This window comes from Colletotrichum fioriniae, assembly GCF_027942845.1.
Source record: "Colletotrichum fioriniae strain IMI 355084 chromosome Unknown scaffold_17, whole genome shotgun sequence".
In the NCBI taxonomy this organism is placed as follows: domain Eukaryota; kingdom Fungi; phylum Ascomycota; class Sordariomycetes; order Glomerellales; family Glomerellaceae; genus Colletotrichum; species Colletotrichum fioriniae.
In genome coordinates, this window is record NW_027076853.1 from 660,339 (window position 1) to 686,169 (window position 25,831).

At 52.9% G+C, this 25,831-nt stretch overlaps 8 protein-coding genes across 8 annotated transcripts; 4 read left to right on the top strand and 4 right to left on the bottom strand.

Moving 5' to 3' along the window:
- Positions 1 to 993: 993 nt before the first annotated feature.
- och1 (alpha-1,6-mannosyltransferase Och1) lies at positions 994 to 2,181 on the bottom strand (the record flags this gene model as incomplete). The annotated part of the gene is made up of 2 exons (XM_053192205.2): positions 994 to 1,064; positions 1,119 to 2,181. The coding sequence occupies 2 exons, from the start codon at positions 2,179 to 2,181 to the stop codon at positions 994 to 996; spliced, it is 1,134 nt and encodes a 377-aa protein (XP_053050369.1).
- Positions 2,182 to 8,185: 6,004 nt separating this feature from the next.
- N0V96_011383 (uncharacterized protein) lies at positions 8,186 to 10,579 on the top strand (the record flags this gene model as incomplete). The annotated part of the gene is made up of 3 exons (XM_053192204.2): positions 8,186 to 8,520; positions 8,574 to 10,199; positions 10,306 to 10,579. 3 exons carry the CDS (start codon positions 8,186 to 8,188, stop codon positions 10,577 to 10,579), a joined length of 2,235 nt encoding a protein of 744 aa, XP_053050368.2.
- Positions 10,580 to 12,394: 1,815 nt separating this feature from the next.
- N0V96_011384 (uncharacterized protein) lies at positions 12,395 to 12,861 on the top strand (the record flags this gene model as incomplete). Its single annotated transcript, XM_053192203.2, has 3 exons — positions 12,395 to 12,426; positions 12,493 to 12,650; positions 12,755 to 12,861. 3 exons carry the CDS (start codon positions 12,395 to 12,397, stop codon positions 12,859 to 12,861), a joined length of 297 nt encoding a protein of 98 aa, XP_053050367.1.
- Positions 12,862 to 13,671: 810 nt separating this feature from the next.
- On the bottom strand, positions 13,672 to 15,512 carry N0V96_011385 (uncharacterized protein; the record flags this gene model as incomplete). The annotated part of the gene is made up of 5 exons (XM_053192202.2): positions 13,672 to 13,833; positions 13,890 to 14,566; positions 14,620 to 14,713; positions 14,770 to 15,152; positions 15,206 to 15,512. 5 exons carry the CDS (start codon positions 15,510 to 15,512, stop codon positions 13,672 to 13,674), a joined length of 1,623 nt encoding a protein of 540 aa, XP_053050366.1.
- Positions 15,513 to 16,198: 686 nt separating this feature from the next.
- cwf29 (RNA-binding protein Cwf29) lies at positions 16,199 to 17,275 on the top strand (the record flags this gene model as incomplete). Its single annotated transcript, XM_053192201.2, has 2 exons — positions 16,199 to 16,254; positions 16,315 to 17,275. 2 exons carry the CDS (start codon positions 16,199 to 16,201, stop codon positions 17,273 to 17,275), a joined length of 1,017 nt encoding a protein of 338 aa, XP_053050365.2.
- Positions 17,276 to 17,439: 164 nt separating this feature from the next.
- HSV2 (Phosphatidylinositol 3,5-bisphosphate-binding protein) lies at positions 17,440 to 18,792 on the bottom strand (the record flags this gene model as incomplete). The annotated part of the gene is made up of 4 exons (XM_053192200.2): positions 17,440 to 18,366; positions 18,422 to 18,519; positions 18,577 to 18,615; positions 18,684 to 18,792. 4 exons carry the CDS (start codon positions 18,790 to 18,792, stop codon positions 17,440 to 17,442), a joined length of 1,173 nt encoding a protein of 390 aa, XP_053050364.2.
- Positions 18,793 to 20,510: 1,718 nt separating this feature from the next.
- On the top strand, positions 20,511 to 21,947 carry CDC11 (Cell division control protein 11; the record flags this gene model as incomplete). The annotated part of the gene is made up of 6 exons (XM_053192199.1): positions 20,511 to 20,583; positions 20,664 to 20,780; positions 20,840 to 20,927; positions 20,986 to 21,123; positions 21,176 to 21,643; positions 21,701 to 21,947. 6 exons carry the CDS (start codon positions 20,511 to 20,513, stop codon positions 21,945 to 21,947), a joined length of 1,131 nt encoding a protein of 376 aa, XP_053050363.1.
- A 765-nt stretch (positions 21,948 to 22,712) lies between these two features.
- On the bottom strand, positions 22,713 to 23,735 carry N0V96_011389 (uncharacterized protein; the record flags this gene model as incomplete). Its single annotated transcript, XM_053192198.2, has 3 exons — positions 22,713 to 23,204; positions 23,269 to 23,442; positions 23,556 to 23,735. 3 exons carry the CDS (start codon positions 23,733 to 23,735, stop codon positions 22,713 to 22,715), a joined length of 846 nt encoding a protein of 281 aa, XP_053050362.1.
- Positions 23,736 to 25,831: the final 2,096 nt, after the last annotated feature.

The following is a 25,831-nucleotide window of genomic DNA, read 5'->3' on the forward strand; positions in this document are numbered from 1 at the left end:
TCGAGCTCTTCGTATGCGTCTGTGTAAGGTAAGCTACAAGGCATCCTTCGAAGCAAGGCGGGGGGACAAGAGGTTGGACTCTCGGCCCTCCTCTTCGTCCGGTCCGTCCAGTCTCCCTTCCACTCCCTCTCCCGCGTCTGGCCGCTCTCCCCCGTCACACCGAGCCGAAAGTTGGGGGTATGCGCCTTGGCAGAGGAAGCTCCCCCGCCCTTACCTCACAGCTAATGCGGAGAACCCGTGCGGGGTTGTACCCGCTACGAACAGGGAACATCTCCCTAAAAAGGAGCCGCGAGTGCACGCGATGTGGGATTGGCCGGGTGTCAAGTACAGGATGACGCGCCGTGACAGCCTCGACGGGTTTCGAGGCCACGCCTACGTAGTTCTGTAGAACTCTAACCCAAGAATCGGAACTGTCGGCAGGTTGGTCCCTAGATGGCTGTGAATCCATTGTTTGGTCACCAGTGGAGACAGAGTGTACCCCGATGCAATTGATGTTGCATTTCCTTCTCATCGTGAGTTTGACATTTCAAAATTTGTTCCATTTGCTCGCAGACTGCCTTGGGTATATGTACCACGATGCTAACGAGGATTGCAGCTGTCCTCAACCTTCTGCGGCTTTTCGCCTCGCCGGACGCTCGCCTCTGGAGACCAATTTCTGCCCACCTCACAATCCATTCCGTGAGGTCCCTTCTCCGCTACTCCGCCCTCCTGTATATCAGATCGAGGGATGATGTAACTAGACTCTATGCCAAAAACAAAGCTCTACGCTTTTCCCGTTTCCTAGGGGTATGCAGTTCGTTTGTAGTTCCTCTCGCCGATGCCACAAAGAAAAAAGAAAGAAAGAAAAAAGTCAACAAAAAGACGAAACGCGACTTCTGAAACATGCCCAACCCGTGACCGTGGGTGAGGACGCCGCTGGAGATGCAAATATTAAAAGAGACATGTACCAGAAGTAAAGGTTTGTCGTCACTTTCGTACGGCTGGATGGATGTCTTATTTTGATTTCGAAGAACCATCCTCGTTTTGCTCGCCAATATGGCGAAGCTCTTCGGGTTTCCAGGTGCCTGTAGTCACACATTAGTTTTAAGTCTGTGGAAACGGCATGTGCCTTGACTCACCCTCAAAGTCGTGCTTCACAAAGGCCATAGGATCGTCATAATCCTTGGCACCCATCTGTTGCACGCCAGGGCTGAAACTGGTGATGGGGAGTACCACCACATCGCCCACTTTCTTGGACGTCTCCATACCCGTGAAGTTCTGCCAGTCAATAGCTCCCTTAGAGTTCTTCATGTTAAAGTATCGAGGATCGTTGAAGTAGTCGAAGATGGCGTCGGTCCAAATCGCGGGTCCCGTGAACTCGACAACGTTCTTGTCGGCAATGTTGTCCAGCTCGCCTGCCTTCTTGCGCTTCAGAGCTTCCTCGGTGATGCGAACGACAATCTCGCGCAGCACGGGGTGGCCAGGTTTGGATTGAATTGTCCATTGGCAGAACTGAATACGGCGGCTGTACCAGTCCTTCCAGTCAGGGCGGTCAGGATCCGCCTCAATGCCAATAACGAGACCGACGCTCTCTCGAGGAATGCGCTCGGGAATCCACTCAAGGGCGGATTTGATAGCGTAAGTATCAATGTCGGAGTAGATGCCGCCGCGGGCAAGGAGGATCAGGTATCGGAAGAAGTCGGCCTTCAGGACGGGCAGAGGAAGAGCGTCGTAAGCCTTGAGGACCTCGGGGACAGATGCGTAAAGGAGGCGCAGCAGGTTGACTGCGACCTTGTCGGTGATGACCTCGTGCACGAAGCCAGGGTGCTGTTCTGACCAGCTGGCTTCCTGCTCGCGGAAGTTGAATTGTTGCTCAGCCGGCGTCCACTTCCAAGTCTGCCAGATGTAGGCCGGGAAACGCGTTTCGGGGTCGTAGGGGTATTGGTATGCCAGCTTGTCGTACAAAGACATCTTGGACATGTCCATCATTGGCTTTTGCGTCGCAACCTTGGGAGCAGAGGGCTTGATCTCGCTGTCGGCGGAGGCAGGAGTGTACGAGGACTTTTTGGAGTCTGTCGTATCATGGTTGGAGGCAGCAACTGGTGCCTTTACGGCGGGTGTTGTGTCGTGGGAGGAAGAAATTAGGTAAAAGACGATTAAGAGGAACGCGGCAACCGCGACGGCTCTCCGAGGTGTGAGCATTGTGAATGTATGTGTAAAAGAGTGGCGGCTTGAAACGATTCCAAATTGTGACTATGAAGTCATCGGAGGGCAAAGTTTCGCTTTGCCAAAGACTCGTGCAATCGGATTGTAGGGTTGGAAAAGAGTGGCTGTCGTAGATAGAGTCGGATGCGACGTGGTTCCTGAAAAAGTTGGAGGCGCCGGATTAGGGGTTTATGGAGGAAAAGAGTCGTAGGAAGCTTAAAGGTTCGGACTATGGCGGAGTGATTCCTGCGAAACCAAGAAAGATCATGTCAGTTTGGGACTGATTAGGAGAATGGAGTAAGAGGCAGCAGGTTGAGGCGCAATGCTGAGGATAAGTGACAGCAAGCGGGTAGGGCTGGCAGGTAAATGAAGTCTGGAAAGTCTGGGCTGGATGGAAAAGGGGAGGAAGCCTGTCAAGGTTTTGGTGGTGAAGGGATGAGCTGGGTAGCGAATAGAGAGGCGTGGGTCCCGGGGACGTAATGGCAGACGAGGAACATACCTCGAAGATGGGGCCGTCGATAGTCGGGGAGGAGCTGGATAGAGTTGCGGCGATCGATCTGAGAGGTGCCAAGGAATTGCGAAAACGAACGTACGGATACGTCAACGTTGAAGCTCTACTATCTCAGGTGGATAGTAGATAGGCGTTGGTTGTTGTGGTTGACTTGTCTGTTCGAGACTTGAAAGGACAAGAAACTGAGAATAATTGGGTGTGGAAGAGCAAGGGGACCCTTTTTCCCTTTTTTGTCCTCAATTTTCCTCTCTCCTTTCCAGGGGTCTCGATTGGGCGATTGGACCTTTTTTTGTCCCTGGCCCTGGCAAGATAGAGGTACCGTGGTCCCGTACTCCGTATCCAGAGGCTAGGGGGCGATGACGGCGAGGGCGAGGGCGAGGGCGGGTGAGATGGAGAAAAAGATGCGAATGCGGCTGTGGCTGCGGCGGTATCCGTAGGCCACGACTTGGATGACGCCGGGATGCTGACTTGCGTGTCCAGGTCCGATATGATGGGACTCGGGAGGGCGGCAGGCTGTGCAGAACGGGTACGGTGCCGTGCTGAAAACGCCTCAATCAATTCAAGGCTCGGGTGTCCTCAAAGTCAATGAGGCCAAGGCTTTCCGAAGATGCACTCAGTCCGAAAGAATGGACTGCCAGATCCCAAGCTTGTGATTGTGTTTGTATGCAGCAGAAAAAAGGGCAGCAAACCTCGAGAGGAATTCTGCGACTGGGCGGAAGGAATGGAGACTTGGCAAGAGTTGGTTGCCGTGGGTTTTAATACATGCCGCAAGGGAGAATGACGAAGATAACCTAGCAAACCTTGGAAGCTAGGGAATGGCTGTAGGACAGATACAGGTAAGGAATCAGAGAAAGAAATAGAGAGAAAATCTACGATGGCGTGGATAGGGAGCTTTTGGGACGATTCGCAATCCGAAGAAAAGTCGATGTGGCATTATGGGCGTGGTTCCCTAAAGTAAGGTACCTAAGGTAGGAAAGTCGCCTCTTCCCCTGCCTTCCCTGTGTGATTTAACAAGTTTTCCCCTGCGCCTCTCCCCCTTCACCACCACCTCTCCTTCCTTTCATTGGAACGTGTACAAATAAGTACGTTACCCTGTATGAAAAGGCAGAGGTGTGTTGCGTGGATCGCGCATACGATGCAGCGCTACTGCGCAGTGTGCTTCCGGCCGGCGACACCATCGCCTTGGTGCGGATGCTACCCAGTCGCGAGGCGACGGAATACCACGAAGCACATTCTGCCACAGGGGATGTAACTTGGCATTTGGCACATAGGTGAGGTAGGTACTCAAGTTTCCATGTCGATGATTTGGTGATGGCACTTGGCGCTGACTGGGACGCTTCTGTTGTTATCGGATTGAATGCACCTTGCAGGAGACATGCCACTGGATCAGCCAAGAGGCTTGACAATCAGGCAAGATCAGGACAAGACCAAGCACTCGAGAACCCCCCAGCAAGGGTCTTCTGTGCGCATGTGCTCAGCGACAGACGACGAGTCTAGACGATTTGCACGTTCTCCAGACTCGAGTATCTGGATCAAGACACAAGGCGATGCGACAGAGGGACGCGCACACCTTACACTGTTAGAAGCAGAAATCCGAACAAAATGTTTGCGAGACGGCGTCATGGGATGGCGAATGAGCAGAGTGGGATCTGTGCCCGGCAAGAGCTGCCGGGTGGAACAACGGAAGGACGGAAGAGTAAGACTCGACGTTGGGTCGAGTCCGTCTAGCCGCACGTACAGCGTACGAATACTTCGCAGTGTGTATCGTCTCGTTGGAGTCTCGTATCGTGTCAAACATACGTCTAGACTCTGCCTTAGCCTGGGTTGGGGCTTGTCAGCCTGGGTCTTACTCAGATAAGCCAGCGTCTCCCGAAAGGTCTCCCGTATTCGGCCTTGTCAAGCATGCCTGAACTCCATGGTCAATGATGTGAGGGCGATGAAGCATTGCGCGTCCTCACTACCTAGAATCCGGAGTGGCTTCTAAGTTAATTACTCTGGAAACAGCGAAAGATCGGACAGTCTTTGGACCCCAAATGAATCCACAAAGTCTATCTCTCTGCCCGTCAAAAGTCGACGCGCGGAATCCGTTGGCCTCTGCGGTGTTCATCTTCTCTCTTCCACAGCCCGCTTGCCCACGCAATGCAGATGCCAAGTCTGGAAAAAGGGAGGGAGTCTGCATGACTAGGGGAGTTGCGCCTGAGGAATGCAACCTGGCACGCCTGGGTACCTAGTGTACAGAGCACTGCTGGCATCTTCCACGTGTTGTCACTGTCAGTCAAGCAGTACGTACCGAAACACGCATGTATCTCGATTTCGCTTCGAGATAAAGACCAGGGACGCAGCAAGCTTTTGGTAATTGGCTTGGTGGATATCTGTCCATCTTCATCGGCGCATCCATATTAACAGCATCCACCAACATGGAGAAATAGCGGGCACAGATCATAGAAAGAAAATTTAAGAATGTCCATCAACGGTCTAGAAGATGAAAATCAGAAAAGTTGGTACGGAAGAGTGGAAAGAGCGAGCATCATGAAGATCCCCGGCCCATCACGACATCAGATAAATTGGCGCGTTTCAGAAGGGAGCACCCTGGATGGGTCTCTTCCCAAAATAGGCATACTTCTGCAGGTCAGTCGCAGTCTCTGATAGGACGACGGGCAGGCAGGAACGCGAGGGAGCGTCTCCTTCCCAACCCAATACACGCAACCTCGACTACTATGTACGTACATTTAGTCTGTCTACCTATGAGGTAAGGTAGATACGGACAGAAACTTCACTGCGTACCTTAGGTAGGAAGGCGTGTTATCGGATTATCATCATCAAATGAAGTCTCGCTATTGTCGGCCACCGCACCGTACCTTCTCTTACCAAGAATCGCCTTTCAAGAAGGTACGGAGCACGTGGAAACATCCAAGGAAAGCAGGAGCCGATGACCATTGTGATCAAATGTTGGTTCAGGGTCCTCCGCCCGCCGCACTTTCTCCCAACTGCCGCCGATGCTCATCCCACAGAGCCGCACAAAGGATATTTTTTCCGGTCACATATGAACCAACCCAAGCGTTCGTCGGTCTATATTCACGAACGTTGGCGGGACTTTGCCTCATACATTATCACGATGCAGCCACATCATATCGGACTCTATGTACCTAGATGTTGCAGCCAACATGCCTCACCACATAGTATCAAGAAACAAGCATAAGCGTCCACGTCAACCTCTATCCGAACCTCCGTCTCCGTTTCGCCAAGTCTGAAGACATGAGACGCTTCCTTACAAGACACCGCACAAGGACATAAAAGCTTTCACAGCAAAACCCAGCAATAAAGCGGTCCGGCAAGAAGCCCGGTAAAAGCCAACTGCTAGCCTCTATGGCAGCATCAGCCCTGCTCGCCCACGTTTGGGGCTGAGCTTCCCTCCACCTCGTCTGATGTGCCAAAGTCGAGAGTTCTAGACAAACTTCAGGGCCCCCTCAAGAAATCCCATGGGTTCCAAGAGTCTCGACAGCTTGGTGTCATGCTGGCCACGCAAGACTCCTCATGGCACGTCTCCGGAAGTACAACGGACGGCTCATCATTCGGCCTCGGCTTACTGCGGATAGCCATGACCCGATTCCCATGGCTTCTCCAGAACACGCACGGCTTGGTCTCGGCCGCATCTCCGTAGTCGCCTTCAACTTTCGAAGCTCTCCACCACGACAGACAAATCACCAATCCGAGTCTTTCCAAGCGAGGAAAACCTACTGTACCGTCACATCCCGCTCAGCCATCAAACTGTTTGGTTCCTTATTCTTCGACCAGGAGTCCAAACCCCCCACTACCTTACTCCTAATAGCCTCAGCATTTGCAACAGACCCCCGGTGTTCCCGGCCGTGCGGTTGCCTTTGTGGATCGAGTCATACCGAGGCGAACGACGGTTGATCAGAATCTGAGCTCATTCAGGGGGGGCTGGCCAGTGCCTATGATGACCTGCCGCGATCCCAAGTTTGTTTGCCGCACTCCGGACGATGATGCACGGTTCCGTTGTTGATTGTCATTTCGTCACTGGTCAGCAGCCCGCCAACACGACTGTCAATGCCTCGGCCGCCTCTATTGAGGTGGTATAGCCATTCACAGAGCTACACCGGATTTCATGGCATTTCTCCTCAAACAAACATACTGAAGGCGAAACTCGTGAGAGGGCAATATGTTATCATCCATATTGTCTTTGCCGTCCTGGCCGGCCTTGTCTCTCCAGAGATCCCAGCCGACCCGGCTTCTTGTCAGGAGTATGCGGATCTCCATCCTTGCTCAGCCAGTGACTTCCGTCTGTCTACTTATATTTTGTAGTGTAGTGGACCTGTCTCTGGTCGTTATATCGCCCGTGAGCCGTTGTGCGATTTTCGTGGGTCTCAAGTACCGAGGTGGCACTAACACAAGTCCTCAAATTTGATCAAACGGCCATGTTGGAGGTGTTACAGAGTCACCGATACCCGTATCTCGTCGTGCTAGCGTCGTTCACAGAGAGACAGCAGTCCGTGATACTAGACCGATAACTTCTACCTTCCGTAAGCCCGACTGCGCCAGGCGTGCTTTTTGTAGCCTCCTGGCAGTCAGTAGGTATTATCATATTGCTTATTGAGCGTCCGAGATCAATTGTATCGGACGTTGCAGGAAGTAGTGTAATCTTAACCTTACACAGCACAAACCTGGGGAATACCATATGATGTCTTTTTGCACGGCCCAGCTTACCACGGAATCTCAGCCTGGCACAGTAAGCCTGGCACAAGAATTATCATCTCCAGGCCCGAGTTCCATGGCCCAGGACAACATATCCGTACGCATCATTTGGTGAACCACCATGTTGCACAGCAATAATGGGTTCGGTCCAAGCTTCCACCCAATAAGCAACTGGTGTCTGTCAAGCCAGTCAGCTCATCTTCCCGGTTTGGAGGTAAAGATCAAGACTTTGATAATGGTCACGACCAATGGGGAGTCTGCACCGCATGGACTTGCCACATGTGGCATTGGGCCACCCGAAGAGCAGACGAGATCTCCAAATCGTTAGAGAAAACGACGGGTGATGAGCCGTCCATTGGATAGTCGGATGCTTGGTACCCCGCCATCCCACCATCCAGCCAGGCCAACAAGACGGCCTCTACCCCGCCATCGCAACGCTGAGTATGTTACTGGATGAATCGCTGGCCACGTCAAGTACATTGACGGTCATCGGGATACCTGCACTCGTTTCCGAGTTTGTGACCAAGCGACCGAGCTGCGCGTTCGCGGTCATCTGTTCAGCTATTAGTCAATGGGCCGTCTGCACTGTTGGATGAATGGTTCCTATCATCAGACTACTGCAAGATCCCCGCACTGCGTCTTAGCCGCCCGTTGAAAGTCTAGATAAGCCCGACCTCAGCCACTGATATATAAAAAAGTGCATTCTTTCAAAGCTTCTCACCTCACTATAGCTATCATTCTGGATACCTCGAGTAGACAAGTTGGATCTCACGCACCATGGTTCCTCACCCTTTGACAGCATTGTCTGGAGACGAGTTCAGAGCGGCAAGAGATGTTGTTGCCAAGCTCTTTGACCAAGATGTTTCGCTCTTCTTCAGATGTATCTTCCTGCAGGAGCCTAAGAAGGCGGAGCTCATTCCGTATCTTCAGGCAGAGCATGCGGGAAAACTCACAGATGAGACACCTCGGCCACCGCGCCGGGCAAAGGTTCAATACGATGTTATCGGGAGCAGCAAGAGGCCCGAGTATACCCAATCTGTGGTAGACCTCAAGACTGGCCGTGAGCTTGATAGAACCGTGGCCGCGCCGCAATACCAAACCAGCTATACCCCGTAAATCACACCTACTATCATACTGAGAATCACCCGGTTAACATATCTTACAGCGATGAGTTTGGAATCTTCCAAGACGCTTGCGTGGCATCTCAAATGTTCAAAGACGCCATGGCCGAGTTCTCTCTCCCGGAGAACTTCACCGTCACAATCGACCCCTGGCCCTACGGCGGTCCAGACGCCGACGAAGAGGACATTGCCCGCCTGATGCAAGGCCTCGTCTTCGCGCGAGACGCCTCCAAGAACAACATCGACTCGAACCACTACAGCTACCCGATTCCCATCATCCCCGTCATGGACATAGCCACCCGTGAGATCATCCGCGTCGACCGCCTCGCCACCGGCGCCGTAGGCGACGGCCTTGCTCCGCACCCGCGCGCCGCGGAACCAAAGTCCCTCTTCGCCAGCAACGTCTCCTCCGAGTACATCCCAGAGCTGCTCGAGGTCCCGCAGCGCGAGGACCTGAAGCCCATCAACATCACCCAGCCCGAGGGCGCCTCCTTTGCCATCCAGCCGGATAACCTCGTCGAGTGGCAAAAGTGGCGATTCCGTCTCGGCTTCACCCCCCGCGAGGGCGCCGTTCTGCACGATCTCTGCTACGATAACCGCCCCGTATTGTATCGTCTAAGCTACAGCGAGTTGACGGTGCCCTACGGCGACCCTCGTCCACCCTATCAGCGTAAGCAGGCATTTGACCTCGGCGACGGAGGCTTCGGCCGCGTGGCGAATAACCTCGAGCTCGGCTGTGACTGTCTCGGCGCAATTCACTACTTTGACGCCCTGATGGCCGATACGGAGGGAAACCCAACGGTAGCGAGGTCCGTGGTCTGTCTCCACGAGCAGGACAACGGGATCGGGTGGAAGCACACCAACTTCCGCACGAACCGGGCCGTGGTCACGAGGCTGCGGGAGCTCGTTGTGCAGTGCGTCGTCACGCTGGCCAACTACGAGTACGTGTTTGCGTACAAGCTCGACACAGCGGGCGGGATTACGCTCGAGACGCGGGCGACGGGGATCATGTCTGTCGTTGCGGTGGACGAGGGCAAGAAAGAGTCTGCGTACGGCGCTGTCGTCGCGCCGGGTGTGCTGGCGCAGAATCATCAGCATATCTTTGCTGTGCGGATCGATCCCGCGGTGGACTCGTATGCCGAGGGGGATACGCGTGTCATGGTGGAGGAAAGCGTGCCTGTGCCGTTGAACAAGGAGACGAATCCTTACGGGAACTATTATGAGATTCGGAAGCAGGTTGTTGAGAGGGCAAGTTGGATTGATGCGGAGCCGAAACTGAATAGGGTGATCAAGTTTGAGAATCGGACGAAGAAGAATGCCATGTCTGGTAGGAACGTCGGGTTCAAGCTTACGCCGTCTGCGTCGCAGTTGCTGCTGGCGGACGAGACGAGCCAGGTGTCGAAACGGGCCAAGTATGCGAGGCATCATGTCTGGGTTACGGGACACCGTGACGACGAGCTGTGGGCGGCTGGGGAGTATACGAACCAGAGTCGGGAGGAGGTTGGCGGGGTATGGGATATGGTTCAGCGGGGGGATTGGTTTGGGGATGAGCGTGAGGCGAATGTGGATGGTGGGAGTGACAGTGTTGGTGAGGGCAGGAAGAGTAGTCCTGTCGTCTGGAGTGTGTTTGGGTTGACGCATAATCCGAGGGTGGAGGATTGGCCTGTGATGTGAGTTTTTTTTTCCCGTGATGATACCCCTGGTTTGACTTTCATCACTCTTTTCTACCCATGATTCTGTACAAGATTATCACCTGACTTACACGTTCACCAACAGGCCCGTCGAAATCCACCACCTTACCATCCGGCCAGCAGACTTCTTCACCTCGAACCCGGCGCTCGATATGCCCACCAACAAGAACAAGACGAGTGTTATTGTTCTGTGTTGCGGAGGACAGGAGACGAACGGGGTCAGCGGGGTCAGCGGGGTGAACGGTGATAGCAAGGAAGGCGGGCAGGCGGTGCAGGAGGCTGCCTTGACGCATCTTCAGGGACCCGGGCCGGATGTTCCTGCTGCGGAGGCTGGGGCGCATACTGAGAAGCGAGACTAAGTCATAGCCTAAGATAAAGAAGCGGCAGCTGGTGACTGGCTCTGATGTGCAAACCTCATATCCGTTTACTTGCCTGCAAGATCACGAGACTCACTTTTCCCATGATCCAAGATGTAAGAAGAATGCAGAACACGTGTGTAACCACTCATTTTATCTATCCCTCAGTGAACTATTCTCCTACTGAAATCCACAGCTACAGTATAATTAAGCTCGGCGATTATATAATGAGACGTAAAGATGGAGTACACGATGGGCCAAGCCGGTGGGATATCTTGACGACACTTGCTCAGGTGGCTTGACGACAACCCGGAATAATTCAAGATCTTTACAACAACAACATTGAAGATATCCTGCAGCAACGTTATTTTATCAATAAGGTTGGGTGTTGTGTATCTATAACCTTCTGTATTGATAGAGCTCACTGACTGGCTCGATGTCTGATCAACCCAAGATGTAGTTTGGCCATGATTACCAACTCCAAATCACTTCATCGTACCTCGGCAGCGACTTCGAATTGATTATTGTTGTCTTCATTGATCTTGGACATTTGCTCTATAAGTTTCGGATGAGGGCAGTCTTTCACGTGGTGGTTGCGAAATATTCCTCGCCTCGATCTGGGTGCCTTCAGGACCTAGAAACTTAAAAGAAGTAGAATCTCGGGCCAATTCTATGATTAGTATATAAATTGCAGAAGAAGTCATTGAGGAGGAAATCTCGTTACTTTTCAACATTGCCGTAGGTCTTCCGCGGGACGCAGACAGTGAAGCCACTTATATAAGCTGCCGTCGAATCCTGAAATTCGTATTGACTTTATCAATACCCTTATAGTCTATTTACCAAGTCCGAGAAGCGCCATAGGACTGCATCTCGCTGATTTCCAAACCTTGTCGTTGGATTATTCGGCTTTCCTAGAGTTCGCATCGTATGTCTTCCACCGCTCTAAATTCGTTCATTGGCTTGTCGACTAAGAATCAAAGTTGTCAGATGTCAGCCGAATATGAAGTTGAGTAGCTTGAGTTTCGGCTGACGAGTGTACGTACTATCGTATAAACTCAAAACGGCGCTCGGTCCTGCCAGTATACAGACATCGGGTGTAATGCAAATGTAAAAGTTGATCGAACAACATGCGAGCTATAAGCTCCCTGTGCTTCAAAATTCTAACTAGCTCGCTATAAGCAGGTGTCAACGTAGAGCATGCGTTTTTCCAAACCCTTATCAAGACTGCTATGATATTACAGTTGCGAACAATACCTGATCGGATCGAGCCGAATTGGCTTGGCTGACATGACTCTTCCCGCTCCCCAACTTTGTGGATCATCCTTGTGACATGTCAAAAAGCGAGCCGTAGGATGATAGGATCGACAATTTTTCATTTAGTTCAAAGTTCAGGAGATTCGAAGTAAGCGGAGCCCCGTCCTAGGATGCAAGAATTCTCTCAATGGAAATTTTCGTGATCTTGACTCGCAACAATGAGAGTATACCGCGTAGCAATACAGCGGTGGCATGTATTCTCAACCGAGATGCATCTCTAATATACGTATCGGGCAAGCCGATGATGGGCGATGAGATGCGCCCGTTTGGATCGGAGGTAATATGGTTATGAGAATGGGAACAAGGGCATCGTCATGAGGTTTGATGTCGGTTATTGAAGATGTTCTGTAGGAATTCAACAGACGGGGGAGATCACGTCCTGGCCCTCTTTCCAGTGATATAAAAACATCACTTAGCCCCTACCAAACTTCGGAACCTGTTTCACTAGTCACGAAAACCTCGAACAGAACCTCAAGCTCTCCTGAAAAAACCATCCTACTTAACATGTTCTCCTTCAACGCCATCATCGCCCTCATGTTCGTCCTCCCATTGTCAACCTTTCCTCGTCATGCGAGAGAAATCACTAACAAAAGCTAACTCAGGGGCATCGCCGTAATCGTCAACGGCGCACCCACCGACAGCACCGTCACCAAGCGCCTAGATGACATTAAGAACTGCTACTGCGGCAGAGACACCGGCTCCGCGCTCGTCAGCGACCCGACTTCCACCAAGAACGCCTGTCCCGATTACGGCACCGTTGGTACGTACAAAAAAAGATACCATCCCTCAGTCTTTCCTCAATTTGCTTGGGAATTACACATGATTCAAACTTGAGGATACTGATCGTGGCCTGTTTGCGTGTAGGCGGACCGTACCCTACCAAGTGCCAGATCATGATTGATATCAACGAGCCTTTGTTCGTTGCCAAGTGCAAGGCTCTTGGTCAGCCTACGGGATGGTGCGAGAAATAGGTGGGAGAAAGATAGAGAGAGAGAGGGGAGACAGTGTGGTTTGGAATTTGCTCATGTTACTGGCTCATGGGAAAATCAACATCTTGCCGTTCTGCATCTAGATGGTGTACGTGTATTATAACCGATCAACTTGCAATATATTCTCATATCGAGGTCACCAATGAACAGACCATCATCGAGCTTATGCAAACTAAGAGCTCTGTGTTTGATTTGACAGAGTATTCAGTTGGCGGTTCAAGTTGACTTGAATACCTTCTCTTGACAAGCAGGTTATAGCGCCCCTATTATTAGCTTACCCGAGGAAGTCATATAAATGAACGTTTCTTGTATCTAAGAGAGGTCGTTGAATAAGCCTCGTCTCCGGGTGTCTAGCTTTGGAATCATTCAACTCTATGTCACAATGGTCTTCGACCTACACTCATTAACACAAGCACCAAACGCATAGCATTGTCATAATCGGGGTATCTATTCTACAGCGACTGACTGACTGATTGCTGACCTGACTAAATCTCGCCTAACCGCCGCCACTGTCTCGTCTTGTCTGCGCAACCTTGCCCCTCCTCACCACATACACCAACCGGGGGCAAGATACACACTCTCTTTCGCTGCTTTCTTTCGTGGCCAATGTCCATCAGACATGGTCAACTCTCTCTTTTTAAATTCATCAACTGTCCCCACTGAAAAGAAGACCTATTGGGTATAAGTGAACCGCTTGGCCAAGTTTGAAATCGACTTCGGGCCCGTAAGGAGCATATGTATTCGAAGACGGGCATGTCCGTCGCCACCCAATATCGCTCGACATCAACACACTCACGAGCCGCCACGAGGGCTGCCATTGGTAGGTTGTTTACGGTTCATCAAACCGCTAAAGAAAGCCTGGAGCTTGTCGTTGTCCATCTCATCAGGATTCTCCTCCGCATTGTCAGCCGGTGGCGTGGTGGGATCCTGTGTAGCACTGTATGCCTGACGGTCCTGCAGTCCGTGTTAGTCAAATCCGCTCCCATATCGAGATCGTCTTGACGACTTACCTTAAGCCGCTGCACCATGTCGTCGGCATCCACCTGGATGCCTCCCATGTTAAACTGCACAGGCCCAATATGCTGGCTGACCTTGCCGTCGTCGGCTCCCTGCCGCAGCGCACTGGAATCCGACTCATCGGCCCGCTGTCCAGTCCTCGACTTTGAGGCGTCAGCCTTCTTGTCGTCGTTACTTCGGCTGCGGTGCGTTTCCAGAATCTGTAGACTGGAACCGAGGAACTCTTGCGTATCGGTCGATGACATCTCCAGCTGCGAGGGGTCGCCGTCTCGACCTGCGAATGAGATTGCACTGCCGGCTTGGCTGAGATCGCGGATCCAGTCTTCGAACGGCGCCACTGCCGAGGATGAAACCTCGCCGTTGTAGTCCCCGTCTGCCTTCGCCTTGGCCAAAATGCTCAGCCCTTCCGTCGTCATCGCGGGTGAGGGGAAAGTGGACTGCAGGTCATGCGACCAGCCCTGGCTGGTGGCCTCAACGTCGAATCCATCCCTCAGCACGCGGATCTTGCCCCAAGAGTCCCAGTTTGGCGGCACCAGAATCTTGTCTCTGTCAATCGTGTTGTGCTTCAATGGTTGTCGTTTTAGTAAGGAGGTGATGCCCAGGCTCGAGTGCACCAGACTCGGTAATGACGAAGGGGCGTTTGGTGTGGTATAAATGAGCGAGGCGCCGTCTAGGACAAAAATGTTAATATAGCCTTCGGCCTCGGGGAGAGCGCGAACTTACGCCTCAACAGCACTGTCCTGAGATACTGCAGAACCTGGTCGAAGTCACCCTCCTTCCACCCTTGCGTCTTCTCCAGACCCTCCATCTTCTCCGCCTGCGAGTTCGTTAGCACGCACATGATCAACCTTTCGGCATGGCACTTGATCTCACATTCTGGCAGACCACGCAGAGCGGTAGGCCTATGCCCTCTTCCCATTCGCCTGGCCCAAGAGGCAGTGCGACATCGCCTTCGCTGGTGGTCGCCCCCGTGCCGTCGAGGTTTGTCGAACCGCCTCCCCTGCCCCTATCCCGCCATGCGACCATTACCTCCTCCATCGTCGCCTGACACTCGTGGCTCGAGCTCTCGAGGATACTACGCATGAATAAGATCCATTCTCTCAGTTGGCGCATCCACAAGTGTGGTGTAGACCAGTCAAGGAGCACGACCATTAGGGTATTCGGTATCGTCTCGGGCGTAATGAGGGGTTGAATAAGTTTCGGGAATGATTCTGAGGGGTTCGAAAGCATGTAGAGAGAAATCCGTGCAAGTATGTCTAGAGACCGAGTTAGCATCGGCAGAGGGAGGCAAGTCGAGCTGTCAACGAACCTTCTTGGTCGGCATCCAGGACGTCGTAGTAAGTATACCCAAGAGCGAAGCTGTTTGCAATTGGGGGCGTCTTTGAGCTATTGCGATCCAGGCTACGCTTCTCACTGCTGTGCGACAGGGACTCGACAAACTCCTTTTGCGACTCTGGTGAGCCTCCCAGCACGATCATGTTCTTCTCCGGTAGCCGTTTGCTGCTGGCTACGTTGTCGAGCATGGAGCTCCAGAGGTCCTTCTTCTCTCCATTGCGGCCGTCTGACCCCGCGGAAGCCGATGTGTACGTCGACACCCGATTTGCGCTTGCCGTCATTATTGTGTTTGTCGCTGAGGAGGACGCATGAGGGGGGGTGGGTAGAAATCGTGGGTCTGTGGACGTGTTGTCTTGGTCCAGGAACTTGAGTCGGTGGGTTGACAGTCGACAGCTTTATGCATATGCAAATAGACGCGTTCGAGTCGCGGTGAAGGTAGGCCGACAAGTTTGCCGAATTATGGAGTTTAGGAACGACGGCTAGTCTAGAAAATACAGGAAAATTAGACTCCTCCGACCGGAACAATGATGGCGTTCCTAGAAGCTGGAGTTCTAAACTTGAATGGATGGCCGCATCTTCCACAATTCTATTGGCACCTCGCCAGCGCTTTCTCATGCCCCTTCCCCAAAGTGTCGGGGGATTGGAGCTCCGGACCGGCTGTTTTCCCGACGGGAGCTAAAGTGCAGGCAGTGACATTGCAGCACGCGGGCAGCTAGCGAAGTGTCATTTTAGGGGTTGTCTCGGGGGCTGGGGCGCATATTGGGGGAGATGACGCACTGACAGTGCTACGCGACCACCTAAGGAAAGTCGGCGGTTTTCTCTTTTGGGGCCGAGAAGCTCCAAGAAAGCTTGGGACGCCGCTTCTTTCAGCCTTGAAGATTTGAAGCTTTAGTACACTCCCAAACGTCTAACACGAAATTGACGATTGTCCAAAGCTTCGGAGGATCTCGAGTTCCCCGTCGCAACCATGAACAAAATTCGCGCCATTCAGGAGCTCAACAAGAAAGAGATTGAACATGGAATGTAAGTCATACCAGGGCGTCTCCCATGCAGGTTGAGAACCATGCGCTGACAACCCGACAGCTCCCCCGAAGGCTCCTGGCACGTCGACTACCGCGACACGGCGTATATCTACTTTGGCGGGCTTCCCTACGAAATGTCCGAAGGCGATGTGATTACCATCTTCTCTCAATTCGGCGAGCCCGTTTGGCTTAAGCTCGCCCGCGACAAGGAGACGGGCAAATCAAAAGGCTTCGGTTGGCTCAAGTACGAGGACCAGCGCAGCACCGACCTAGCCGTTGACAACCTCGGCGGCGCGACGATCAGCGGCAGCCGCATGATCAGCGTAGACCACGCGCGCTACAAGTTCCGCGACGACGAGGACCCGGACGAGGGCAAGGTGGATTGGGCGACGGTCGTGAAGCAGGAAGGAGGCGACAAGACGGACGAGGGTTCAGACGAGGACGAAGAGGAGGAGCAACGGCCGATGTTGCCCGAAGAGAGAGAGCTTGCGCTACTGATTCGGGACCATGACGAGGACGACCCCATGAAGGCTTTCTTGATCGAGGAGAAGAAGGAGGAGATCAAGGAGGCGCTGCGGCGGCGGGATGATAAGTCTGAGAAGAGGAAGAAGCACAAGCACCGTCATCGGTCACACAGGTCGCGCAGGCACGACAGCGATGAGGAGATGAGGGATGCGAATCGCGACGAGGATAGGCACCGTAGCCGGAGGTCTCGCCGTGATGAGACGCCCGATGACAGAAATCGCAGAGACGACGAGAGGAGTTCGCGCCGCCATGGACATCGAGGCGAGGATCGGAACAGGGGATCGAAAAGGGATGATGAGAGTAGGAGAGAGAGGGACCGATCAAGAGACAGACGCGATCCAGACCGGGACCGTGATCGAGGCGAAGACAGCGAGAGGAGAGAGCGCCGGCATCGCGACCGCAATGGCTCGGAAGAACGCCAGCATAAAACGCATAAAGATCGTGATGATGAGCGGCGGCATACAAGGCGGAATAGGACTCGGAGCAAGTCGCCCTAGTCTCGAAGATGCCATAAAGACTTACTTAATAACAAACTAAGCGATGCTATCGCTGATACCCCTGAATGCCTTGCTTGTCCGATGCCAACGCCGTATGTAATATACACTGTGCCGTGAACCAAATAGCAGCATGGCTTCTATGAGCCAGCCTGAGAAACCACTCGTCATGAAGCGCTACCCAAGTATCGCTTCCAGCCTTCTCGCACGACATACCGGCGCCCGTCCTCTCCCTTGGATATCACAAACTTCTCCCATCTGGCATCATGTCCGGCGCCAATCACCACCAGACTGTCCTCCGTGATCCATCCTATCACGCCTTTCTGCGGTCTCGTCGTTCCCAGTGTCGTCTGTTCTGACATGGGCAGGCCGCCGATGAGGGGGTCGTCGCCTGCTTCAAATGGCGCAGACGCGAAGGAATATACGTCGGAGAACATCCGCGGCATCAAGGGGATCTTGCCTAGGAAACCCCAGCGACCCTTGCCATCGTCGGCCGGTCTGCCCGCGAGAATACCGGATCCCGCCATCTGCGATGCCGAAGGGCTGGTCGGTGCTGTCATGGGCTTTTTGGGGTGCGGGACGTCGAACACGTGCAGTGTCGACTTGTCTGATGTGCAAGCTAGCTTTGTGCCCTCGGGGCTGAAGCCGAGAGAGAAGATTGTGGCAGGATCGACGCCCCGCCGCAACTCAGCGAGCCTGGCACAATTACTTGTGGCGAAGACCCTGATCAAAGTTCCCATCTCGCTTGCCGTGGCCAGAAGCTCGCCGTCTGGGCTTACTTGTATGGCCCGGAGGGCAGATGAGTGAGCGGGGATGATGCTGACGTTGCCGGTTCCAATGTCGACGAGCTGGATCTGCCCGACGGTTCTACCCGGGAATGCAATAGTCTTGTCTGACATGGCAACAAGTCCAAGAGGGTTGTTGGTGGTCTCGTACACAGACAGCAAGTCGGGAGGCTTCGCAAACGAGTAAACGCGTACGCTATTCTGGAGCGCTACGACGATACGGTTTCGACCGATCCGGACGCCCCGCACTGGTGTAAGAGAGGCGATCTCTATGGCGACTCTACCCTTCATGTCGTCCCAGATAATGGTCTGCGCAGTGGGTGAGTTTGAACTCCTAATGAGTGCCGCATCATTCGATACATACCTTGGTGCTACTGAATTTGGGTTGCCTACCACCACCGACGAGCGCCAGGTAGTTCGTCGTCCCCATCATCTCGACCAGACCGATGCCGGCATTGAAGTCTATAATATAGTAAGCCGCTTTTCTTTATGTAAGGTTATAAGGAAGGAAGTTCAAACCTCTGGATGCCTTGAGCAGGCAAGACTTGGTGTGGAAGACTAGGTACCGGATGTCAGGGATCATGAATAGCTTAAGTGTTCACATCTCGACTACCGCAACAACTTACTACATATTCCTGAGTTCAGACCGACCGAGAAGCAGCTGGCATCACTGTTGAATGATACAGAAAGTACGACTGTCGAGGGCGCCGTCTCTATAGGTGGACGAGTATTCATTGTGGAAGAGGGCGCCTATAAGTCGCAGTGCCGGGTAGGTGATGGTTTGGCCTGGATGACGGGTGAGGGGCTCGGTAATAAGGGATGAGCGCTGTGGATGCAAGGCTGGAAGACCAGGCCAATATTCTGTTGTTCTTGAGGTTCTTCGTTACGATATCATCCTTGACAAGTGCATCTCTCGAAAAGAGAGGTGCTCCGCTGACGATATTGACGATGATGTTGGCAGACGGCAACGGGTTGAAGCGCCTATTAACAGCGGCAGTGAGTTGAGCGGGTCGAAGTCAGCTGGATTGCCGAGTCAGGAAGCTGGGGCAAGGTAAGTAAGTTGGCAGGGGAGATTGGCAAGTGTATGCAGTTGACAAACAGCCCCCAGCGATTTTTCAGAGAGAACGGCGACCGGTTCGCGGAAATCAACAGGAAAGATGCTCATAAACAGGACCTCGTGGGCAGTGTCTCAGCAGACGGGGGACTCAGGTGAAGTCAGCCTGGGGACGTTGGAACTGAGAAAAGGTACGTATCGTATCGTCCCGTCTTATGTGGCGCATCAACCAACCTGACTGTCCACTGGTGAGGTGGGAGATGGGTACGGTGGTACCAAGGTGCCTCTAGCGGCATTAGGTAAGCAGCGTACCTCAGCGAGAGGACGGGAACTTTGGATGAAATGAGCGACAAAATAGGTAGTTTGCCGCTCGACGTTTCGTCCGTCTCTATTTCTATTACTATCCCAACCTTTACCTTTACCTCTACCTGTAAGACCATCAATCGTATTGCGTTCACTTCTAGCTCCTTCTTTGTATATTATCTCTGAAAGATCTACCCATAACTTAGTAATTCACCAACATAGTAATCAGGATAGCGGTGACGATAGTAGGGGAGTGTGATCGATGGGAGGCACCTGCCACGTCTGTCCAGCTGGGTGCCAACTGGCCTTAGGTAATGTACCACCACAGGTAAGGTAGGTACGGATACAGGAACGCGAAACATGTTTGGTCCCTTGGACACACGGTGCAAATGCGCCAACATCCAACGTGCGTGCCGCAATTGCTGCAGCCAGGCGGGAAAGCTTCAGCACTGACCATGTGCCAGTCTCGTGACCTGTCATCCTGATTCCTCTCTCTCTCTTCCAAAATTGCCCGAGGATACCCCGCTATTGGTGCTTTTCCTTTATGGGCTTAGCGCTAATTTTGGGGGAAAGGAGCGTGGGCCGGGGAGTTGCTGCCCCCTGAATTGGGCGTGCAGGAGGAAGCAATCAATTGGCTGGGGGGGCTCTTGGGGTCGTCCTGCCGCAACATTTTGTGTGAAATTGCATTTTCCAACACCCATCGGTCAAGACCCTCCCATCCCCTTTAGCACCTGCACCTCCCGTCCGACCCCCAGGTCCCAATCCAGAACAACGACATTTGGGATCCAGCAGTCCTTTTGCTCCGTTCATCTACGACACGACACGACGCTCGCTGTCCCTTGAAACGATATCGTCGCCATTCTTTTCTCGTCAAGTCGTTGAATCCCTCAACGACTCTCTTACCGACCCTCTTCTAGACTAAGCCTTTCTTTCAACAACCGTCGTATGTTTGCCCGCCTCTCTCAGTCTCCCCTTGCTACACCAATCCGGCCCCCATTCAACAATTCCTCTCCCGACTCCACGAAGCCATCATGGCCCCAATGCGTCTGCATCCCTCAAGATACCACCTTACTGACCACACTCTATACTACAGAAGATGATGCGCAGAAAGAAGAACGTGAAGAAGGGAATCCAGTTCTGTTTGATGGTCTGCGGAGCATCAGGCACTGGTACGTTCCCCCCCTTACATGGCCAACCTCGTGTCGTCCAAACACCATCGATTTCCGTCGACTGACCTTCGAACTTACAGGAAGGACCACCTTCGTCAACACCCTCTGCGGAAAGAGTGTGCTCGGCCACAAGGAGTCGGACGACCCTAACGGCGCCTCTGTCGAGGACGGTGTTAAGATTAAGCCCATTACTGTCGGTGCGTGACTATCGTGTCAAGCCTAAGATCATCGCATCAGCAAACTGACCGCTATATAGAACTTGAGTTGGACGAGGAGGGTACCCGTATCTCCCTGACCATTGTCGACACTCCCGGCTTCGGTGATCAGATTGACAATGAGGCCAGGTATGGCACCACACGCCAACCAACAGTGATGGTATCGCGGTCGCTAATATGGTCGCAGCTTCTCCGAGATTGTCGGCTACCTCGAGAGACAATACGATGACATTCTTGCTGAGGAGTCTCGTATCAAGCGTAACCCTCGTTTCAGAGACAACCGTGTACACGCCATGCTTTACTTCATCACACCCACCGGACACGGGTAAGCCCACTGTTTCTTGGCCTTGGTTGACCGCCACTAACTCAGTCAACAGTCTTCGCGAGTTGGATATCGAGCTCATGAAGCGCCTTGCTCCCCGTGTCAACGTCATTCCCGTTATTGGCCGTGCCGACTCACTGACCCCTGCTGAGCTCGCCGAGTCGAAGAAGCTTGTGATGGAAGACATTGAGCACTACCGCATCCCCGTCTACAACTTCCCTTACGACATCGAGGAAGACGACGAGGACACTGTCGAGGAGAACGCCGAGTTGAGAGGTCTGATGCCGTTCGCGATTGTCGGTTCTGAGGAGATTGTCGAGATTGGCGGTCGCACCGTCCGTGCTCGCCAGTACCCTTGGGGTGTTGTCGAGGTTGACAACCCGCGCCACTCCGACTTCCTCGCCATTCGATCTGCGCTTCTTCACAGCCACTTGGCTGACCTGAAGGAGATCACCCACGACTTCCTGTACGAGAACTACCGTACCGAGAAGCTCAGCAAGTCTGTTGAGGGTGGTGCTGGAGTGTACGTCTCGCAGACCCCTATTTTGCCCATGATGATGCCTTGCTGACCATGTTATAGCGACTCGTCCATGAACCCCGAGGATCTCGCCTCGCAATCTGTGCGCCTCAAGGAGGAACAGCTGCGGCGAGAGGAGGAGAAGCTCCGCGAGATCGAGATCAAGGTCCAGCGCGAGATCAACGAGAAGCGACAAGAGCTCTTGGCCCGCGAGTCCCAACTTCGCGAGATCGAGGCCCGTATGCAGAGGGAACAGTCTGCAGCAGCCGGCGGCCCCGCCGAGGCCAACGGCGACCACGAAGCCAACTAATTCAACAATTCTGGCCCCTGCTTATGGTTAACCCAAACTGCGACGTTGGTCTTTTTCTATACTGGCGTTGGTTTCCGTGCTGTGTTGAAAGAGAAAGAACAATATTCCCCTATGCGAGTTCGTTTCTCTTGACACGAAGATAAAAACCCCAAAAAGGTCTACTACGAATGCGACGACTGGGAAGAGGCTACCGGCTCGGTAGATGTGTGGGAAGAAGCGGTGTACGTTCTCGGGGCGGAGGTTCAAAGGCTTCTGGGTCGAGGCCGAGGGGATCATGGAGGACACGGCGGACCTGTGGGCCACAAGCTACTCGTCAATCTGTTTCCATCATCCCTATTACGCCGCCAGCCCGCATCTTTCCGGCTGTGCCTTTGTAGCCCTTTTTACTAACGCCCTCATTTTCCTTTTCTATTAGTCGACTTCTAATGCAGATATCACATTACTTTACCGCTTCACCAAATTCAAGTCTTGTTCCCCGCGTGACATTCGATGGATGCAGTATTCATTTGTGATCCAATTTATATTAAATCAATTTCACTACGAAGGAGGCGTGCCAATGACAAGCATGCAAGCAGCACTCTTACTCAAGTTCCGACAGTGTAACAAGAACGAACATACGGCATTCTTGCTTCTTGACAACAAAGACAAAGAAAACTGCTTGTTTTCTACTGAAAGCAACCTTTCTGGAGCCGAGACTGCCTGACTACGAATTCCAAATTACGCTACTACTAAAACATCGTGGTATCGAGTGTGTTACGACCAGCTTTAGTTGTTCTGCTGGCTGTTCAGGATGCGCAGAATCGCCAAGAATAGGTTGATAATGTCGAGGTACAGGCTGATGGCGGCCGCAATCTCCTCCTCGACGTGGTGGTGGCGCATAATGAGCTGCGTATCGACGAGGATGTAGGCGCTGAAGATGAGGGCGGCGATGCCACCGTAGACGAGCTCGCCGGTGGAGCTGTAGGGGAAGAACATATACATGAAGCCGAAGAGGACGAGGCCCCAGAGGGCGCCGCCGAGGTAGGGGATCCAGGAGGTGAAGTCGTATTTGGTCTGGCACGCGAAGGCGGTGAGGAAGATGAAGATGCCTGCCGTGAGGAAGACTGCGTTGAGAACGATACCGGCCTTGTAGAAGGAGACAATGACGGAGATTGTGTAGGCTTCCATTAGGGTGAAGCCCGAGAGGAAGAGGAGGTTTGTCGGGTAGGATTTGCGTTTCCAGAAGGTGAGAAGCATCATGATGATGGAGCCGAAGAGCTGTATTTCGTGGTTAGTCTTGTCATTATCTTGAAGACTGCGTCAAGGTGGGGAGGGAACGTACGGATGCGAAGACGAGGCCGGGGTGGGCCTGAATCCAGGTCTTGTAGCCATTGCTGAAGAAGCTGAGGGCAGAGACGGCGCCGGTGGCGATAAGTTGGACGGTGAGGATGGCATAGACCTTGCGGATGAACTGGTTTCTGATATCGGTCGTGGCTTCTGCTACTGAGCCGCCGAACTGTAGGATTGACGTGTTAGTTGATAGCTGGTTCACGATGGGTAGGTACAGAGGGCCACGGGATAGCCGGGAGCTGAAAACCGGTGTCTGGGGGGAAAGCTGTGCCTGCTTACCTTGAAGTCATCGGGGAGGTCGTCGTCCTGGCTGCTGCGAGGCGCGCCGCCGCCGAAGAGGCGATCGGTGTCGGAGGCGGCGGTGGGTTCGGCCTGGTAGGCGGGGGGCGCCTGGGCGTAGCTTGATGCTTCGTCGGGATCCTGGGTCGGCGCCGGGGCGTACTTTGTCTTGGAGGCCATCGTTTACGCTTGGTCTGACCACAAGTCGCTGTCGTTGGTGAAGGGATTTGAGCTTGTCGTCGAGAGAACGTTTGCGAAAGAAATATCGCGTAGGTAGGAGGTGTATGACGAGCACTTATGAACCTTTTTTTTGGTGTTGGTTGCCTGCGGAAAGGTTGAAGGAAGGGCCGGGCGGAGGGTCGTTGTCGTCAGGAAGGGATCATGTGGGGAGGGCGTGATGCGAACGGTCACTGCTTACACAGCTGTGTGTGGCTGATGAGTCTGGGGTAGAGGGTGGCGTTTTGAGCGTCATGTGACGGGGAAGAGGCGTCGCAGAATCCTCGGACGAGATCTTCAAGCTTCTTTCCTTTTTAATACATAGAGCCCCCTACTAGGAATACTCACATCACACTGGGGCTTATGCATGTAAGAGGACTCGCCTTATAACTCCTGTCTTGCTCGGCATATTCCCTGCACTCCGGAATGTGCCTGAAGACACGGCAGCAAGCGCGAACGCTAAACGGTGTAGACAGCAGGATAGGTAATTTCAATATTCCTGATTTGATGGATCTATCATCTGGCATGTTGCACCTTGGGTGGCCTTGAATGGTAGAGTGGCTAGAGCAACCTCTTGGCAACCGCGTGGTCTGATGTTCGCGGCCTTCTGTAAGCTGCTGCTAAGGCAAGAAAGGTTCAAACCTATATAGATTTGTGGAAAGGCAAATGGGATACTTGGCTGCCCTATAAGCAACTCCGTATCCACACATCACATCACGATCGCATCCCAGAGTGGCGGTCTCGAAAAAGATCCGACCAGCCGATACTCGTCGAAAAAGACGGGATGAAACGCGGAGGCCGAGAGATAGGTACGGACAGAGAGGGGGAGAGATCTTGACAAGACCTTCTGGATGCATGCACGGAACAAATAGAGGACAGAGCTGGAAGAACGGGAAGACGGGTAAAGACGAGGACGAGGCGGAAGTTTAGGGCACCTGGCCTGGGCTGGTTTTGTCTGTGATGCGAGGTCCGACCGTATTCGTCTGTTCTTTTCTTCGGCGCTGTGGTGTCGCATTCAAGTGCGGACACGTACGGGATGATTATAGAATACGTAAATTTGCGTTTGTGATACGGGGGTGTTCGGTTCTGTATCCGTTCCTCACTCTGTAGGTACCGTTTTGATTGGGATCGAGATTTTGAGGTGGAGGCGCCACGGCCATGCGCGGAGTGCGATTTGCGGCTCTCACGAAGGGTCATTGAAATTGAGGATCACTAGCGTTCTGACGGCAGCAACGCAAAATAGAAAAGCGACGGTCTCGTTCTGAATGCGAGGTGACGGAGCTGGCAATTGGCTGCTGCATGTCGCCATCGCACGGGGAGGGGTGGAAAGCGGACGGAAGGATGGGGAAGGTATTCGTACTTCTACAGCACCTCATGGCGAGGCACAGTACGGAGTACCTACCGTGCTCCGTACCTTGTACAGACAGCATTTGCTCTGAAGCTTGAACAGCATTTTGCTTTACAAAGGGGTCCAGTGACAGCTAGTTGTGTTGAGTAGTCCAGGCTTCACGGGAGTTTAGGCGGTGTCAAGGACTGTGAACAGACATTGTTTGTGATCAAATGCATGGCGCAAGTCCAGAAAAAGTCATTTGTTGTTGTTGGACGTTGCACAGATGAAAATAGGGGTATCTCACAGAATGTCTGTGAGACCTGGTTGGGCGAGGTAATAGTACATACAGCACCACATCATAAGATACAACGTGACACGGTGACAGAGCCTAGAGCCTTAAAGACCTATCAGAAACCTGGCAAAAGCGAAACTAGAGAGCAAAAGAAGAATGGAGAGAATAGCAAAGTCGACATGATGAACAGGGGCATGTATAATAAACATCGATAAGAGTCTAGGGGCGAAAATCACTTCATTTTAAACGCGGTGCATGTCTGCGAGATGAAGATTGCCAATGCCCGTGCTATTGTTCCAACGTGCCCTCTATTAAGATGACGAGATCAGCAGTAAACACAATAGCCAGGGAAACGAGGAGAGAGGCAAAGAAACCAGAGCAATTTAATTGGATCATTGGGCAAGTGTTGAAACTTGTTGAGGACGAGGAGACCCGCCC